The sequence below is a fragment of the Rhincodon typus genome, chromosome 13 (genome assembly GCF_021869965.1).
Source record: "Rhincodon typus isolate 14 chromosome 13, sRhiTyp1.1, whole genome shotgun sequence".
Taxonomy (NCBI): Eukaryota; Metazoa; Chordata; class Chondrichthyes; order Orectolobiformes; family Rhincodontidae; genus Rhincodon; species Rhincodon typus.
In genome coordinates this window covers 30,943,027-30,963,525 of record NC_063344.1, presented here as the reverse complement: position 1 = coordinate 30,963,525, position 20,499 = coordinate 30,943,027, and the positions used below count along the sequence as shown (strand labels likewise).

At 39.3% G+C, this 20,499-nt stretch overlaps 1 protein-coding gene across 1 annotated transcript in view; it reads left to right on the top strand.

Annotated features, from left to right (window-relative positions):
• Positions 1-20,499, top strand: part of LOC109928881 (chloride channel protein 2) — a 305,011-nt gene that overhangs the window by 232,920 nt on the left and 51,592 nt on the right. Inside the window, exon 4 of the mRNA XM_048604584.1 lies at positions 18,058-18,186. Within this exon, the coding sequence (XP_048460541.1) occupies positions 18,058-18,186 (129 nt within the window). The remainder of the gene's footprint in view (positions 1-18,057; positions 18,187-20,499) is intronic.

The following is a 20,499-nucleotide window of genomic DNA, read 5'->3' as shown; positions in this document are numbered from 1 at the left end:
AACGTCAGCCTCTCTGCTCCTATGATGCTGCTTGGCCTGCTGTGTTCATCCAGCCCTGCACCTTGTTGTCTCCCATAAAATGCAGCCCTTGGCTATTTAGACACTGGGAAATATAGATGACATACCTGAAACCTTTGAGATCCAGAGGTATTCTCCTGATATTCTTATCCAAGTCTCCTGATCCTGGTGGCACTCCAAGTCTGCTCTATCTTGTCAATCTACGCCATCTATTTGGCCTTCCGTCTGGTCCTGGACTGCTAATATTTTGATCTCCCCCCTCCAATGATATAGGTTTCTTTCCACAATTCACAATCACTTTCTGGGGATATGTTCTCTCCCAGAGCCAGTGTCTGAGCTTACTCCGTGCTTTCTTACTGTACATTTTTATAGTTAATGTTTCTGACTAGTTGCTATAGATAACTAGTTGTTTTATTTCAGAGTTGCCTTCTCTCCTCTACTTATTATAGCTGAACTTTTTCTGCTGGCTTGTCCCTCGTGGTAAACATCTGACTTTAGTACCCACTTTTGGTAGTTGCCCTTTGGGACTGACCGCCTCATTTTGATCGTCAGAATTTGTTTATTCTTGTACGTTTTGCGATTGTGGGCAGGATGGGTAAGTAAGTACTGTGCTTTTTTGTGAATAGCCAAATGAACATGCTGTTTGATAGCAGCTGCCAGTCTTTGGGATGTATGACCTTCAGACCTGATGTTACACTGGCAGTGAAATTCATATACCAAATTACTCATTTGTTTAGAAAGTACAATGCCTTTTTAGCTTGACAGCTGCATCCTATGAACTGTGAATGTTACTGTGTAGTAGTTGGATGAAACAACTAGGTTCACCTGTTGCTCAGAATTTGAGCTACCTTACCTTAGGGTAATCTGGCATAAACTGGGCACTTTACAGGATCAAGAGTGACCACCTTATGGTCATCCATGGATTTGTGCTAATTTTAGTGAGAAATGATCTGATCAGGGTCATCATTATCCAGTGGGAGGCCTTTGATACTCCCAATTTCAGCATCAGGTTCGCATGCTGAACAAATGGTTCAGGCACTATTTACAAAGGTTTCTGATTAACTAATCTTATCATGTATGGAATATAGGAATTCTGAATTATATGCTGACCAGTGGGGGTTCTTGTGGTGCAGTGGTAGTGTCCCTACTTCTGAGCCAGGAGGTCTGAGTTTGAGACGCACCTCTCCAGAAGTGTGTAATAACATCTCTGAACAGGTTAATTGGAAAGTATTGATACCGACCAGTGAAGGGGGATCTGTAGTACATAGTAGTAGGGAATCCCCTGGCTGATTTCTGAAATAGGACATCAAGGAAAGGCAGCCCAATTGACAAATCTATTTCAAAGATGAATTTAAGCACAGGATAGCACCTGTAGAGAGACATGTAAGGAAATTCTTTCATGCACCTTCAGACTTTAACAAAGCAAACATATTATCCACATATTGGAAGTACATGAGAAATAGGAGGTTAGGTATCATTACATCAAAGACTTGTTTCTCATGGAACCTAACAATGATATTTCTGAGCACTGACTCTGGTTGGAATCCCATGGCAACATTGTCTCTTTGGTCAGACATGGTGTCACTAAAACACAACTCATCTGCACAAGTTGCTGACCTACCAGATGTTCATGTTGCATGTGAAAATTGGACATCATTCATTATCCTGCAATATGTTTATGCTAGGTTGTCTAGGCACATCTTCAAATTGAAGATTTACTGTCTTCAGTGGACACTGGTTTGTGGCAGTATAGCTGGGAGTTGAGACGTTTAAACTCTTAAGTATCTCTTCTCAGTTGATGTGGCTTGAAGGCAAAACAAAATCGAAACCATGTGTAACTCCTTGCTTTCTCACGGTACGTAGAGAGATTTACTATATGTTTAGTGGTATTATTAATTATGTTACCTAGCCACCTCAGCCGAAGTGATTTTATGTTGTGGGCATGTTTTAAATGGGTAATGTTTATGGTGCTGCATCAATTAAAATAATAATATAGTGGCATAGAGGGATCAAATTGGGAAATAAATTTGCACACATTAGACCAAGGCATGGTGTAAATTAGTGACCCTATTACTAATCTTTTCAACCTCATCTCACGTAAAAACCCGTTCAATTGTCTGGGACTGTGTCTCACTTCAGCATTGTCAGTATGTTTCAAAATGAAACCTGGCATAACCTTGGGTTTAATACACTCTTGAAGAATTCAATAAAATGCTTTCATGCTCTTAACTTACCTGTATGTTGGACTATGTTGTTAATGTTCTGAATTTGGTCTTTGTTGTACCTGATTTAAAAATTAAAGTTCTAAAATGGAGTAAGGCCAATTTTAATGGTATTTGGCAAGAAATTTCAAAAGTCAATCGGGAGAGGCTATTTTCAGATAAAGAGATGGTTGGAAAGTGGGAGGTCTTTTAAAAACAAGACAGTGAGAGTTCAGAGACAGTATGTTCCGGCTCATATAAAGGGAAAGGCTGGTAGGTGTAGGGAATGTTGGATGACAAGAGAAATTGAGGCTCTTGTCAAGAAAAAGAAGGAGACATATGTCAGGTACAGACAGCTGGGATCCGGTGACTTCCTAGAAGAGTATAAGGGCACTTAGAGTATACGTAATTTGGAAATTAGAAGGTAATAAGGGGACATGAGATAGCTTTGCAAACAGGGTTAAGGAGAATTCAAAGAGATTCTACTAATAACATTAAGGACAAAGGAGTAACTAAGGAGAGAATAAGGAGGTCAATTTGTGGAACAACTGGAGATGGTTGAGATACTAAACAAATATTTTGCGTCAGTATTTACTGTGGAAAAAGATATGGAAGCTAAGGAACTTGGGGAAATAAATAGTGAAATCTTGAAAAGTGTCCATATTCTCGAAGAGGAGGTGCTGGATGTCTTTAAATGTATAACAGGTAGTTAAATTCCCAGATCCTGATCAGGTATCTCCCAAATCTTTGTGGGAAGGTAGGGAAGAGATTGCTGGGTCCCTTGCTGAGATAGTTGTACTATCAATAGCCTTAGGTAAGGTGCTGGAAGATTGGAAGTTAGCTAATGTGGTGCCATTATTTTAAAAAGCATGGTAAAGAAAAACCAGGGAACTATAGGCGAGTGAGACATCAGTGGTGGGTAAGTTATTGGAGGGAATTCTGAGAAACAGGATTTATATGCATTTGTTAAGGCAAGGATTGATCAAGGAGAATCAACATGGCTTTGTGCGTGGGAAATCGTGTCTCACTAACATGTTTGACATTTTTTGAAGAAGTGACAAAGAAGATTGATGAAGGCAGAGCAGTAGATGTTGTCTGTATGAACTTCAAAAAGGCACTTGACAAGTTTCTGCAATGTAGACTGTTTAAAAAAAGGTTGGATCACATGGAATCCATGTGGAACTAGCCAATTAAGATACAAAATTGGCTCTAAGGTAGGAGACAGAGGGTGGTGTAGAGGGTTGTTTCTCAGACTGGAGACCTGTAACCAGTGCTATGCTGCAAGGATCAGTCCTGGGTTCACTGCTTTTTGTCATTTATATGAATGATTTGGATGTAAATATAGGATGTATGGTTAGTAGGTTTGCAGATGACACCAAAATTGGTGTAGCGGTCAGTGAAGAAGGTTATCTTGGAGTGCAATGGGACATTAATCAGATGGGCCAATGGGCGGAGGAGTGGCAGCTGAAGTTTAATTTAGATAAATGTGAGGTGCTGCATTTTGGTAAGGCAAATCAGGGCAGGACCTATACAGTTTAAAGTAGGACCCTGGGAAGTGTTGTCAAACAAAGGGACCTAGGAGTGTACGTGCATAATTCCTTGAAACTGGCATCCCAGGTAGACAAAGTGAAGAAAATGTTTGGCAGCTTGCCTTCATTCGTCAGAGCATTGAGTTTAGGAGTTGGGATGTCATGTTGCGGCTGTACAGGACTTTGGTTAGGCCGTTTTTAGAATACTGCATTCAATTCTGGTCTTCCTGCTTAAACTTGAAACTTGCAGAAAAGATTTCCAAGGATGTTGCCGGGATTGGAGGGTTTGAGCTACAAGAAGAGACGGGCACATCAGATGCTGAAAGGTGACCTCAGATGTTTATAACATCATGAGGGGCATAGATAGGATGAATAGCCAAGAACTTTGTCCCAAGTTGAGGGAGTCCAAAACTAGAAGGAATACGTTTAAGGTGAGAGGAGAAAGATTTAAAAGGGACCTGAAGGGCAACATTTTCACGCAGAGGGTGGTGCCTGTATGAACGAGCTGCCAGAGGAAGTGGTGGAGGTGGGTACAATTACACAGGCATCTGGATGGGTACATAAATTGGAAGGATTTAGAGGGATATGGGCCAGTGCTGGCAAATAGGACTTGCTCAGTTTAGAATACGGGTTGGCATGGACAAGTTGGACGACAAAAGGGTCTGTTTCCGTTCTGTATGACTCTATGGCTCTATTTCAGGTATACACGTTATTATTTGGTAGTACAGGACTTGCTGAAAAAAGACACATTTCGTTGAAGGTTTTCGCCTTACACTCATTAGACAGTGTTTAACATTAGTTGTGAATTCGGCAATTGGATAATGTTTCTTGCATAATCCTGAATGTGCAAGGAATTACTCTGACAACCAATTTAAGATTATCAGTTGGCCTCATAAAGAGGTACACTTGCATGTGCTGACTGTATACATTAATATGTAACAACACATATCAATACACAGGGTTCAACTCTGCAGACAGAGAATTTTTCACACAGGCTGCCTGTTCAACTCAACAAATAGTTCATTTGATGGTTCATTTCTCAGGGCAGTGCCCTAACTAATCACAGTCAACTTGTCTGATTTAAAATTTCACAAATCCTAGTTTTTAAACCTGTCAATTAGTACTGATGGGTGTATTCTTCATGGAAATGTATCTGATAATCATAGAAGATAGCCACAGTCCACTTGCCAACCAATCTGCATTCTCCACTATGCAGTAAAAATATTGGTTTTGTCCTTGAGTTTGTATTCTTGCAAATAGTCCTGATGTGTGTAAGGTGTAAAGCTTCAACAAAACATCTTTGTCATTTTTTTTCGAACAACACTCAAGTTAGAGACTCTGCCCTTCTACCATTTGCCATGAATTATTAGCATGGAGAGCTGTTGCGAATACAGCCAATAATTTTTCAGTTTGTCTGTCCTACTTCCTGCATCCTTTTCTAACATTTTTAACCTTTTGAATGATGAATGGGCAATTTGCCTATGTAGTTTTAACACAATTGACCTTTTGTCTTCTAAACTTCTGCCCCCTCATGTCAATAACACTTCTTTAATTATTATTAGCTTATGGAGCTTATATTCCATTAAAGCAATAAAACAGTACCCCAATTGCATAAATCAATTTCACAGACTTTTCCAATACAGAACTTTATCATTTTCCATATCCAGCTTTTTCTGTTCATTTCATCAATTACTTATTAAATAACAGGTAATAGTTCACTGGATACTATATCAGTACAAATCAAATGATTGTTTCCAGCTATTTTATAACGAATGACAGTTTTTCTTAAAAAGATTTTAGTGTGTTTTCATCCCATATTCTGAAACTGGATGGAAATCTCAAATTCCTTAACTTTATTCCAATCCTTATTACTCAGTTTAGGTAGCATTTTGCCAATGTGTTCCACACACTGTAGACATGCACCCACTGCCCAATACTGCACAGTTGAAAGATTTGCCACCAATAGATTCATCACTTGACTGAAACTTGTTGTAACCAATACAATTCCCTATCTTTTGATCTATATTTCTATCTTTTTCTTCCTAATCCTCCATTTCATGTTATGGTTTGAAAACTTCATTATACTGTTTGGAACAGTTTTTTTTTTAAATAGCAGATTGGTATTTTGAAACACATTTTAATTGATTGACCAAACCCAAGCAGTCTCTGGGGTTCAGTTTTTTAATTGTAAATTCCAAATTCCCTTTGCTTCTCAAAGTTGTCAAAAGTATTTCAGTCTTCATTTCTTTTATTTTAAGTTCATTTCTCATGCTGTCTCCTGTACCTGTGTCGAGATGATCTCACCAGCCCATTAAAATTGCATCCTCTACCTTCCTTCTCTTATAACACATTGTAATTAATAGTCCTTCGACACAATTATTTCTGGAGCCTCCCTGCCTCCATTCTTGTCCTGGGGCACTGATGGCACCTGAAAATTCAGCCTGTGCTTTCAATTTATAAACACTGGTTGGATCAATCAATTCAAAGTTTATACCAATCAGATATACTAGAAAGTGCTTTATTTGTGGGCGGCAACCCTCATCCTTAGAAATACATTAGTATTAGACAGGCATGACATTTCCAATCATTGTTTCTCCTGACCCTTGCAACCACTGGGTGAGATTGAAATATTAGTTCTGAATAATGAATAATTCCATTCTTTGCACACTTATCCACTGGGAGCAGATTTAGATTGCTCAGAATTAATTCCAATTATAAATCATCCGTAATAGGTATATTTTGTGCAAAAGTTTGAAAACCTTGCCTAGCTTTAGTCCAAACAGAACATTAGACAACTGATGTGTAGATATTCTTTTCATTGACCTTGTAATACTTTGGGCATAACATAATGGAAAAGTCAACAATATGATTGGATCTTTATTTGAGTCATAGGATCATAAGGGTCTGTTTCCTTGCTATGCCTCTAAGTCCAACCAGTCCATGCTGACCATAATCACAAACTAAACTAGTTCACCTGCCTATGCTTGGCCCATATCCCTCCAAACATTTCTTATTCATGTCCTTAGCCAAATGTCTTTTAAATGTTGAAATTGTACCTGTATCCACTACTTCCTCTGGAAGTTCATTCCATGCACAAACCACTCTCTAAGCTTAAAAAAAAAGTTGCTCCTCATGATTTTTAAAAAAAAGTCTTTCTCCTCTCACCTTAAAAATATGCTTCATAGCCTCAAAATCCCATCTGCCAAAAGACATCTGCCATTCACCTTATCTGTACCACCCATGATTTTATAAACTTCAGTAAGGTCACACCTCAACCTCCTACGATCCAGTGAAAAAGCTCCAGCCTCTCCTTTATAACTCAAACCCTCCATTCCCAGTAACATCCTGGTAAATCTTTTCTGAACCCCCTCTAGCTTAACAATATCGTTCCTGTAACAGGACAACTGGAACTGGACACAGTATTCCAGAAGAGGCCTCACCAACATCCTGTACCACCTCAACATGATGTCCCAACTCTGATATTCAAAGGTCTGAGCAATGAAGACAAGTGTGCTAAATGCCGCCTTAACTACCCTGTCTGCATGTGATGCAAACTTCAAAGAATTATTTACCGGAACCTCTAGATCTCTCTGTTCTACAACACAACCCAAGAACCCCGTTTTAATTGTATAAGTCCTGCCCTTGTTTGTTTTGCCCAAATTTTATACCATGCATTTATCCAAATTAAACACCAGCTGCCACTCCTCAGCCCATTGACCCAATTGATCAAGATCTCTTTGCAATCTTTGATAACCTTCTTCATTGTCCACTATACCACCAATTTTGGTATCTGTAAACTTACTAACCATGCCTTCCATATTCTCATCTAAATCATTTATATGACAACAAAAGTAGAACCAGCTCTGTAGAACACCTCTGGTAACAGTCCTCCAGTTGGAAAAACAACCCTCCACCAACTCTGTCTGTCTCATGCCGTGAAGCCAATTTTGTATCCAGGTTCACCATGAATCCAAGTGGTCTAACTTTACTAATTGGTGTTCCATGCGGAACCTTGTCAAAGGCTTTAGTAAAGTCCAAGTAAACAAAGTCCACTGCTCTGCCCTCATCAGTCTTCTTGGTTACTTCCTCAAAAAACTCAATCAATTTTGTGAGACACAATTTCCCTCTCTCAAAACCATGCTGACTATCCCTAATCATTCCTTGCCTCTCCAAGTGCAAGTAAATCATATCTTTCAGACTCAACTCCGTCAACTTACCGACCATCAAAGTCAGACTCCCATGTCTATAGTTCCAGGCTTCTCCTTACATCCCTCCTTAAACAAAGGCACTGTCCAGTCATCCGGCACCTCACGCGTAGTTATAGATGAACAAATATTTCTACCCCACAATTGCCCTCCGGGTTTGCCAGATAACTTTTAGCTTGTACGCGGGAGGGCTGAAATTTATCCCTGGGCTCCGGAGGTAAAAAATTAGTCTTATTACTTACATTGCAAACTCATTGAGTTTAATTTTAATGTTTCCTCGATACATTTATATGTCTGAATCCAAGTTGTACATTCTTGAATGATGATGAACTAATCCACTCGGGACTCCCACCACGCAGTGTTAATAGTTTCAAACTTAAATTTTTTTTGATAGTCACAACACAAAATGGTAAAAAGACTGCTGCAAGTTCAAAAACAGAATTTTTCCCACAGATAAATGAAAGAATAGGATTAATTGCATTGCTCTTTTGTCGACCTGACAAAGTGGGCCAAATAACATCCATCAATACACTGATTCTGTGAAATTGGAAGGGGCTCAAAAAATGTGGGTATAACTTTAATATTTCCCTTAACATCTTTTAAACATTTCTCATTGATTGCATTCCATAAACTTCAGACAAATGGAAATGCTGTCTAGATCTGAGTTCCGAAGATTGTTAGAAGAAAAAAAACTTGCATGAGAAATATTTGCAGGATAACTGCATTTTATAAATCAACCTTTTCAGCTTAGTGATATTAGTTTTTTTTTTGTTGATTAGAATATTTTAAAATAGCATTACTATCCTAGCTTCATGCATTATAGTAAACCATGGACCAATTGTTTAAGCTCTGAAGTTGTATTTTAAATTAGCTTTCCTGTATATTAAGTAAATTAGCATAATGTAATTAAATTGTTGTCACAATGACTGAAAAGAATTATCTTCCTTATTCACCAACATTTTCTACTGTGATATTTTGATATATTCTAAAAGGATGCCATAGACCAGTCTTTTTTTTTCTCATACGTTGCATATTATTTTTGTAACTCCCCAAAAAGAAAAATGGCATCAAATAATTTTTATCATTCAAAGCAATACATAAAGATACATCTAATCTTGTTAATATTATCAACTTTTCTCAATGGAGTCCAAATCATAGAGCAGTTTCCTAGTGCCTTTTCTTATTTTGACGACATTTTTGAAAAAAACCTTTGACTCTTATTTTTATGATTTAAATATAAAACAGAACCTCTAAAACTATTGCTTATGCAACCAGGCGTTACAAAGCACCCTTGTTTTAACTTGAATTTTTATTTGGTAATTGCAAGCCCTCTTCATTAGGCGTTGATAGATATACAGCAACCCACCAAAACTGGCACAGCTGAAACTGGCCAAATATTATAAATTATTTCAGCAATTTATGATACAGTTTGAATAGTCAATGTAAGTAATCATTATAGTTTACAAAGGTGATTCATCCTCAGAAATGCCATTTTTATTTTCCAAAAGTCTGCTTTGGTAATAAAATAATAGGACATTTGTAGGTAAAACTGCAGTTCACCTGACACACCCAAGATAATTTCACCACAAGATGTTGTCCCAATCTGTTGATAACTGAATCCTATGATTTTACTTGACCTTTGATGGGAAGAAAATGAAATCAGCAGACAAAGTTTCCTATATTCAGACTGAACCGAGTGGGCATGTGACCACAAGCTTCAGAGACCATGTGATAATAATATATACCTGTTAACAATTAGTGAAATGTAACTGCTAAGAATATTCCAAAATTAAATTTAATGTACACATTTCTGCAAGTTTTATCTGTGAACATAATGAAAATGGCATGAGTAATCTGATTACCTAAACTAATGTTGCTGTCAAGCATGTTAGAAATATGAAGTAATCATTCATGTTTGAAGGAAGTACAGCGAAGCAGAAAAATGCAACATGGATAGGTTTTAATTTTGGAGTTAACTCTAAATCTTAGGTATTGTAGGAACTAAAGAAAGAAAAGACGAAGATAAGTTTATAAATGTACAAGGATAGCTACAAGTTAGAAAACAAACAGCCAGAGTAAAAGAACATTCGAGAGCCTTTCGTTCTGTGTGAAGAGCAGGCTGTGGCTGAATTTTGGTCCTCATTGACGACATTTTCCAATTCTGACAAAATATCTGAAGAGCAGAATAGCTAGCCCCACCTTCCTCTCTGTTCAGGTGCTGTGTAACCTGCTAAATGTTGCCGTTATTGTTTTTATTTCAGATTTGCCACATATGGAATATTTTTTGAGCTGCTTTATGTTTGACAGAGCAGGAGACCTATTTGTGACCATAAACAACTTAAATACCCGTTCATCTTTATTATAAAAGCTAAAGTAAAAGCCTGCGTTAGATCCTTTACCCATATCTCTTCAGTTTTACATAGGCTGCATTGTTGGAAATTGGCTTCATTTTGAAAGATTATTTACAACTGACTTAAATTTATTAATACAAATTGCATCCAATGGCACCTCTGTTTGCACTAGCAATATAATGTCATTGATGTCTTAAATATTTTCAGGAAGGGCAATGTTTTTGGTGCAAAGTAGTTTTTACATTCTTTAGAAACAGTGTATCTATAAAGCACAAAGTAAGTACCAAGTTCTGGATACTTCTGAAGATCATAGAGACTCTTCTATATTGCAAGGTTCTTTGAAAGAGCAACTGAATCTAGTTCCACAACCCAGCTTTCTCCCTGAAACCCTCAAAATTAGTTTTCTTGGAATACGCATTCAATTGCCCTTTACAAGTTCAAAAAGAGCCAGGTTCTACTACCATTTCAAATAGTCTAGAATTTAACAACCCTCCATGTGACCTACTTCCTGTTCATTTCCAGTCTAGTTTCTTTGCAATTTTTTATATACTCATGGAATTTGGTATTGTTGGTTAGGCCAGCCTTTTATTACACATGCCTAATTTCCCAAAGGGCAAGTAAGAGTCAACCACATTGTTATGGGTCTGGAATCACATGTATGCCAGTCCAGGTAAGGATGGCTGATTCCTTTCCAAAAGACATTAGTGAGCCAGATGGATTTTTTTATAACAATCAACAGCAGTTCCATGGCTAGTTTTCTATTATTTCAGTTCTTATTGAATTAAAATTTCACCATCTAACAGGGTAGGATATTAACCCACATCCCCAAATTGTTAATTAAAAACCAAAAGAACTGCGGATGCTGTAAATCAGGAACGAAAACAAAGTTGCTGGAGAAGTTCAGCAGGTCTGGTAGCATATGTGAAGGCAAAAACAGAGTTAACGTTCCTGGTCCGGTGACCCTTCCTCAGAACTGATGATGGCTGGGAAAATGTCAGTTTATATGCAGAAAATGGGGAGGTGGGTGGGCTAGGGAGTAAACGATAGGATAGAGCCCAAAGAGAGAGAAAGACAGTTGGACAGACAAAGGAGTTGCTAATGATCAGGCTGGGAAGGTGAATAGTTGTTAATGGGGACTGTTAGTGACTAACAACAGTGGGTGTGTAATGGCAGGCTATGTGGTAACAAAGCCTGGTGTGTGGGGTAGGGGGCTGGGACATGGGAGAGTTTAGGCCCTAAAATTATTGAACTCAATATTGAGTCCAGAAGGGCTGTTCCCTCCTGCAACAGTGATAGGGTTCCCCTTATCTTCACCTACCATCCCACCAGCATCCACATCCAGAAAATCATCAGACACCATTTCTGCCACCTCCAGTGAGATGCCACCATTAGACATACACTCCTCTCCCCTCCCTTGTCTGCCTTCTGCAGGGACCATTCCCTCCGGGACACCCTGGTCCACACTCCCTTCACCCCCAACACCCACCACAGGCCCAAGATACCTTCCCCTGCGAACGCCGAAGGTGTAACACCTGCCCATTTACCTCCTCCCTCCCCAGTATCCAAGGGCCCAAACATACCTTCCAGGTGAAGCAACACTTTACCTGCACTTCCCAGAATCTAGTCTTCTGCATTCACTGCTCACAATGTGGTCTCCTCTACATTGGGGAAATGAAGTGTAGACTTGGCGACCGCTTTGCAGAACATCTATGTTCTGCTTGCAAAAAAAACCCTGAACTACCTGTTGCCTGCCACTTTAACACACCACCCTGTTCCCTGGCCAATATCTTTGTCTCTGGCTTGCTGCAGTGGTCCAGCGAAGCCCAACGCAAGCTGGAGGAACAACACCTCATTTTCTGCTTGGGGACCCTGCAGGCCTCCGGACTCAATATTGAGTTCAATAATTTTAGGGCCTAAACTCTCCCATGTCCAGCCCCCTACCCCACACACCAGGCCTTGTTACCACATAGCCTGCTATTACACACCCCCTGTTGTTAGTCACTAACAGTCCCCATTAACAACTATTTATGCACCTCCCTATTTTCTGCATATAAACTGACGTTTTCCCAGCCACCATCAGTTCTGAGGAAGGGTCACCAGACCCGAAACACTAACTCTGTTTTTTCCTTCACGGATGCTGCCAGACCTGCTGAGCTTTTCCAGCAACTTTGTTTTTGTCCCCAAATTGTTAGCCTGAAGTTCTGGATTACTAGTCCGGTAACATTACAATTACACCTCCTCTATCAATCGATCAATCCTATAACCTGCAGATATTGACTGAGTTGTCAAAAGAAATAGTTTCTTTTCAATTGCTCAATAAAAACCTCTAATAAATTTGGAATACGTTAGATTTCTCCAGTTCTGGTGCTTTGAGAACAATGGCAAATTTGATTTCTGCACATCAGCAGTACTTCATTCCTGATATCACATGGATAAATTACCATTCCGAAATGCAATGCTCAAATTTGTACGCAATACTCCAGCTGAGGCCTCATCTGTGATTCATAAAACATGAGACAACAGAGTGTTGAGCTGGATGAACACAGCAGGCCAGCTAGCATCAGAGGAGCAGGAAAGTTGACGTTTCAGGTCGGGACCTTTCTTCATAAAACGTGACATGTTTTTGTATTCAAAAACCAATTTTGTAAAAAAAAAACAAGTATTTCCTGTGCTGTCTTAACAATCTCCTCAATTTGCTGTGACCCCTTGAATGACTCAAGAATATATACACTCATACCTCTATTCTTGTACACCTAAAAATATCCCACTTAGATTATACTGGCGCTTCAAGTTGTTTCTTCTAAAGTACATCACTTCATACTTAATCAGCATTAACTTGCATCTGCCATGCACCGTCTGTTCCATCGGTCTGTTTATGGCCTGCTGGGTCTCCAACTATCCTACTGGCTATTTATTAGATTGTTGATCCTTATGTTATCTACCAGCTTTGAAATTGTACTTCTTCTATCCATTTTACTTTAATCGTCAGTTCCACTCTGCTTGAAATAATCTTGAGGTATAGGTCATTTATCACGAAAATTAAAAATTTACATTTTTTTTATGAACAAAGCTCCTTCTCTGGTTGTAGTACATTTGTTAGAGACACAGCCTTTACAGCACATTAGGCACTTTAACTCAAGCAAAGCAACTACCAATTTTTCAAATTGACAACAGCATTTCCACCCGTGCATCAGATGTCAGCATTTCACAGGGGGAAAAAAATCTCTTCTCCAACTGAGATTAGAGGTCATCAGACAAAGAAAGCCAGATGGAGGGCAAGGCTGGTGGTTTTGAAACCAGTCATAATCACTGTTTGTTTTCATTAGGTTATTCGCTGCATGAAAAAGTCAGATTGTGGAATGTTATCTGAAACACCTGTACAGTGAACACCTGTAATTATCATCATTCCATTATCCTGGTGTAGGTCATCATTGTTCTATTACATTAACTCTCTTCACAGATGCTGCTTAACCTGCTGAGTATTTACAGCATTTTCTGTTTTATTTCAGTCTACCAAAAAAGCAGTATTATGCAGTTGTGATTATCTCCAGTCTGTGTTCAGGTTTTAAATGCAGAAAATGTTTTAACCTAGAAAGGATAATCAAATTTTTGGTGTGAACTTAAAACTCAACTTTGATCTCTTGTTTCAATGATTCACCTCGCCTCTGTCCTTATTGAAGCTATATAAATTTATGGGAGCATAATTTGCACACATTGGTTTTTGAATTATTTTGACTGGTAAATAGCTGAAAATGTTTACTGATAACAGTGCAGCCAAGAAAACTAGGCATCTGGGGCTTGGGCAGACAGGATAGGCAACTGTCTATCTGCTTAACAAATCAAATTGAAACTAACAGCACAGAGATTCAAGGACCTATAAAGTCAAATGGGTGAAGGTTTTTTCAGGTGCAGAAAAGGAAATAACAAGAGAATCAGAGATTGGATTAAAAGCGGAAAAGTGATTCAGGAAAGAAAGTAAAAATAAATTTAATTTTTCTATGTTTATAATCACTATAGGAACCTGAGGGAATGAAACTTTGTTTGTAGTTAATTTTCAATGCCATCAAGGATGTGTAAAAGCAATTAACACTTGTCAATATCATTGAAAATATCCTCCTAATAATGAGACAAGTTAATTTTCTGAGTTTAGTTCACATCTACTGTGCAAATATGTTGCAATATTGATGCATTCCAAGAGATGCTGTTTTCATGAGTCTAATTGTGGTGTGACGTAACTCAAAAGACAATTATTGATCTTTGAGTTTAATGATGCATTTTATCCCTTGTCTGAAATTTCTGAATCCTGTATGCATAGATAATGATGAGTGCAATTAGTGTCACCGTTATTCTTGTCAGCTAATTCTAGCTCATGGTGTTTGGCTGAAAGCTAAATCAGCATAACTTTTTATTGAGGTAATTCTAGTTACCTCCAGCCTGACGTAAGTGTGGGACAGTGCTAGATGTGATATTGAGCTGCGTTACTGCGGATTATTGTAAAGGTAGGTGGAATCTTGTAGGAGTCTTAAAGATGTGGGCTATGATGTGAATCATGTGAAAAATCCAGCAAGGCTTGTCTTGATGTTGGGAACTACTCCCTGCATCTTTTAACAAAGTTACAGGCATTGAGACCAAGTTCTCACCAGGCAGTGACGGGTTACCTATTAAGGGAAGGTGGTGTTGCTTGTTAATGACATCATTGACTGCAGGTCTCTCCTCATCAATATGCAGTTTTCTGTCGTACTACCCGGCATGAGCAAATTAGACACTGAGAATTCTTGTCATGGAAGTGAGAAGGGTACCTGGGTGACTTCAGCTTGCTGCTTACTGGGCACCAACTATCACTGCCTCAGGGCACAGTCCATGGGCACCAGCTGCACTCCATAACATGTTACAGAACCGTGAACATGTGCCAGCCTCTGAGAACCTTCCTGGCACGTCTCTGATCCACTCGCAGGATGCTTCCGCCCTTCAATGCTGCACCTCAGGCTGTACCAGAAACTATCATTGTAATGTTGCAGCAACGACACTGCACTCAGGGACATGTGCCCAACTCCTGGGCTGGACTAGGCCGCATCACCAGGGGGTTCACTTGTTTTCTTCACACTCACTCACTCTGAGCATATTGAGTCTACCTGAATGCTCACGGCATCCCTGCCTCACCTTGTGTTTCTGTGCTTTGAAAGAGACACCAGGCTCACAGCACTAGAATATTGCCTTTCCATTTAGTGTAGATTCAATGCCAGGAAGCTGGTTGTTGTTGTCAGCAGTCCTCAGTCAAGTCAAAGGCGATAATCTTTGCTTGGGGATCCTGACACGCTACCTTAAGGGCAATCACCAATACCAGTCCAGGGGATTGGGCATGGTCAGTCAGTCACTCTCGGGGCAGTCAAAGTCAGGATCCTCCCCTCCTAAGGGCTGAGAGCTGAATTTTGGGCAGCTTACCGTCCATCCTTATTCCTCGTGCCCTATTGTGAGCTGCTTTCCTCCCGGAATAAAGCCGACGCAGGTATTACGGGAGATGAAAGTAGGTAGCACAGCTGTGACTGTCAGTGCAAGTGTGGAGGCATATCAACTGAGTGAGTAAGCAAATCAGCACAGGCAGCTTGCCTGGTTTGTGGTGTCGGGTACTGGGGAAGGTAAGATTGAATGGGGAAGATGTTGCAGGCAACAGTGAGAGTGATCGAGCATGAGCTTAGGTAGGAGGTCAGTGTAGTAGCAGAGACAGAGTGAGGGACTGGAGAGCGCTCTCCTCCTTACCTTGCTGCATATTTCTCCAGATGGCTGAGACTGCACTGAACCTCAGTGGGCAACCTCAGACACGATCTGGTGTTGTGGCCTCCTTTGATAGGACATCCTCCTATCCCAAGGACTATCTCTGCACCACCCTGTCCAGCAGGACCCCCGATGCCTGTCCACAAAGTGGTGTGCCACAGTTTTCCCCTTGTCTGACAGGTCCAGGTCAAATGTCAAGACCCCCGCACAACAGCTCCAGACTAACGGAAGCAAGGATGCCAGTCCATTCTGGGGTATCCTGGCAGTAATGCATTCTTCTGGGTATGGTGAGTGGTGGAGTCAGGCTAGTGTAAAAAGTGTAGTAAAGATGCAGTCATATTTCCATAACTACTTTTGGTTAGATAATGAAAATAGTTATTTCCTTTCCATGAAGGAGCAAGTTGGTTTTAAAAAAGGTTGAATTACAGAAGGCTTCAAATTGTTGGAAACAGCATCAGATAAAGTGTCAAAAAATAACAAGTGCAAACGTGAGTATGCATGTTCCCAAACTGCACCAGCAAATTCAGGACTGAGATGGATCAGTGTCTGCAAAATTGTCACTTTGGAGCATTAGACCTACTCGGAGTTGTTATATATCCTATAAACTGACACTACCAGGTAGTCTTTCTGGTCTTGTGCATTTGCTTACTATTATACAATTAGAAAAGAAAGAAAGTGGAAAGCAATAGCATAGCCTTTAGTTTATAAATAATACAGGTTCATCAATATGTGATCTATTTTAATAATTTTCAAACTCAAACTATTTTTTAAAAAAATCATCTAAAGCTCTGTTTCATGAAAGTTATCTTTCCAGAGGTCTGATTTTAAAGCCCCACCACAAACAACTTACTTCTCATGTTGAGCGTACTGCTCACCCCGCACTAAACTCCTTCCCCAAGTTCAAATAGAACCTCGAGATTCATTGAAAACAATTAATCAATGTCCTGACACTGTTCTTTGGAAAGGTGAGCTTAAATTCAATATCACAAGTTATTGATAATATGGGAACCAATGACCAGAGAAGTGGCAGATGTTGTTTAGTTTAGATAAATGCAAGGTGATGCATTTTAGTAAGGCAAACCAGGGCAGGACTTATACAGTTAGTGGTAGGGCCTTGGAGAATGTTGTTGAACAGAGAGACCTAGGTGTGTAGGTGCATAGTTCTTTGAAAGTGGAATCACAGTTAGACGGGGTGGTGAAGAAGGCATTTGGCACACTTGTCTTCATTGGTCAGAGCATGTTGGTATGTTATGCTGCAGCAATAAAAGACATTGGTGAAGCCAATATCAGAATACTGTTTACAGTTCTGTTGCCCTGCTACAGGAAGGATGTTATTCAACTTGAAAGAGTTCAGAATATGTTTACAAGGATGTTGCTGGGACTGGAGGGTTTGAATTCTAAGGAGAAACTGGACGGGCTGGGACTTTTATCCCCAGGAGCGTCAGAGGCTGAGAGGTGACCTTTATAGAAGTTTTTAAAGTCATGAGGGGCATGGATAGGGTGAATAGCCAAAATCTTTTTCTGAGGATGGTGCAGTCCAAACTAGAGGGCATGGGTTTAAGGTGAGAGGGGAAAGATTTAAAAGGGACCTAAGAGGCAACTTTTTCTTAGAGGGTGGTGCGGTACAGAATGAGCTGCCAGAGGAGAGGCAGATACAATTACAACATTTAAAAGACATTTGGACAGGTATGTGAATAGGAAAGATTTAGAGGGGTATGGGCCAAATGCAGGCAAATGGGAGTACTCCGTTTAGGATACCTGGTTGGCATGGACAAGTTGGAACAAAGGGTCTGTTTCCGGGCTGTATAACTGTATAATTTCTTTGTGCATTCTCTAAAAGCTAACAAAACAGTCTTTTTTATGTGTTTAATCATAATGTGTATTGCAGTACATTAAGCAAGTAGTGTGACCAGATTTAAAGATGCTTACACACAGCCCCCAGGAATTTACTTTAACATTGTATAATTGCTTGTTTCCACAGCTCAGAAATGGATGTATGGTGGCCTAGAGCACAATGTTTTTCTGCAGTACTTGGCCTGGGTCACATACCCTGTTGTTCTTATAACATTCTCAGCAGGATTTGTCCAGATCATTGCTCCTCAGGCTGTAGGTATGTGCCATTTTTTTATAATATTCATTATCTAAAACATGTTAATGATTGTGTACCAATCTAGCATAGCATTAACCATTTCTTTATTGTGATTTTTCTATAAATAATTTGAAATTATTTTACATTGCACAAAATGTCTATTGTTAGATGTGATTCCATAATTGGGCAGCAATTGCTGAATAATCCTGAATGTGGTGATAGCTGGAGTAACCAATTTAATATAATCGAGCTCTTTAACATGGCTTAGTCACTCAGGCTAGAAGTGACAATCATTTATATGCAAAGATTTGGTTACTACAAACAAATGGAATATTCTCAAGCCTCCCTTTTTTGCATTGCCCAGAAGCTTGGGAAGATTATAGTTCCCTTTACATTCTCCGAGTAAGATCTTGGTGATCACCAGAGTTGACATGCCAACCAATACACACCACTTTTCTACTGTAGTATAAATTGTTGTGATAATTTGGCATATGGCATTCCATCAGTTGTCCTTGGGGAAAAAAAGCTTTAAGAGCAACTTCTGTTTTCAGCACTATTCAAAATAGTTTGTACCTTCTTTGTTAATCAACACAATCTTGTTACCCTCAGAGGTGGATTTCAGTTAGTTAGTATTTTCTTTCAAGATCTGAACTGCAAATGTAAATGGAGCAGTTTCTTACAAAGTTATTAATACAGTATTTTGTACATTGTCTTAAAATAATTTCTAACACTGCAACAAGTTTCAAAACAGCTTTAATCTCATGTAGCATTGAGACATTGCTGAAATTGGGAAATTGCTGAATTCATCACGCGACATTATCCCATATAGATGATGCTAGTGAAGCCAATTTGGCTATTGTTTCTACCCATCTCAAACAAAACTAAGTTTTATGTTATTCCTGGATTACCAATGTTCACGATTCCATTAATAGTGAGTGGTAACTCACTTGTCTAACCATGTATGCGCATTTCTTTTCAGGGCAACTGCTTTTTCTTGTTGTAATTATACTGACATTTCCAGTCTGTTGCAAAGTAACGTACAAAAGAAATCTTATTCTGCGGATAACTTAATGTGAAAGCTGGTTGTACTAAAGAAAGACTTTATTTTACAGCACATTTCATGACCACCAGATGTCTCAAAGTACTTTACAGCCAACGAGGTAGTTTTGAAACTGTCACTGTTTAATACGGGAAAAGTGGCAGATAACATGTGCAGAACAAACTCTCACAATTAGCAATGTGATAATGATTGGATGATCTGGTTTTGTGATGTTGACTGAGGAATTAAACATTGGCCAAGACACTAGGGATAACTCCCTAGCTCTTCTTTGAAGTAGTGCCATGAGATCCTTTACATGGAACCAAGGAGACAGATGGAGCCTAGGTTTAGCAACCTGCCTGAAAAATGGCACCCTCTGTAGCGCACTGGAGTGTCAGCCTTGATTTTTGCACTCAAGTCCAGGAGTAGGATTTGGACGCAGTACCTTGTGGTTTAGAAGCGAGAATGGTACCAATTGAGCATTCATTTGTCATTTTCACTCATTAAGAGTTACGTCCATTCTTTTGATTTTGATATTGGCCCAGTGATTGCTACATTAATAATAGTAAGATAGTTGTTGCTGTTATTATATAGTAAAGCTGACAGCAACTTCTGAAGTACACTTGTGATGCAGTTAAATATGGAAGTGCAGAAGTCGCTCTCGGAGACTCCTGCTCCCCAATAAGCTGTGTTGTTAAAGTCATTCCAGATAGAACTCCTATGGAGATCATTGTATTATCTCAAATTTGGACTAACTAACCAGTGTTCTCACAGTAAAGACAAAAGCAAAACTTAGACCTTATTCAATCAGAAGTAACTTTTGTTTTTAATGGTACATTTGCAACAAGTATAGTCAACCAACCACTTTGGCCTCGAGTTAGTATTAGAATTGCAGAATCTCCTTTCTTTAGAAAGAAGTTAACTTGCATGTTTTTTTTTGTTTTTATATTTTGTGTCTCTGTCATGATCGGATTTCTTTGTCCAACTCTTTATATAGCTTCCTATACAATGCTTAAATGCAATTTCTGCTTTTTTTAAACTTGTGATTTGCAATCTTATTAAGAATTCTGCAGTTTGATTGACTGATTAGTTTCCATGCTCACAGATGCCAGTTCCCTTGTGGAGGGGGCACATTGAATCAGATGCCTGCACAATAGTAATTTCCACTGAAATAAAAACAGAAGGTGTTTGAGAAACTTAGCAGGGCAGGCAGCATCTGTGAAGAGAGAAACAGAGTTAACATTTTGAGTCCAATAGAGTCACTGGACACAAAAGTTAAACACTCTTTATCTCTC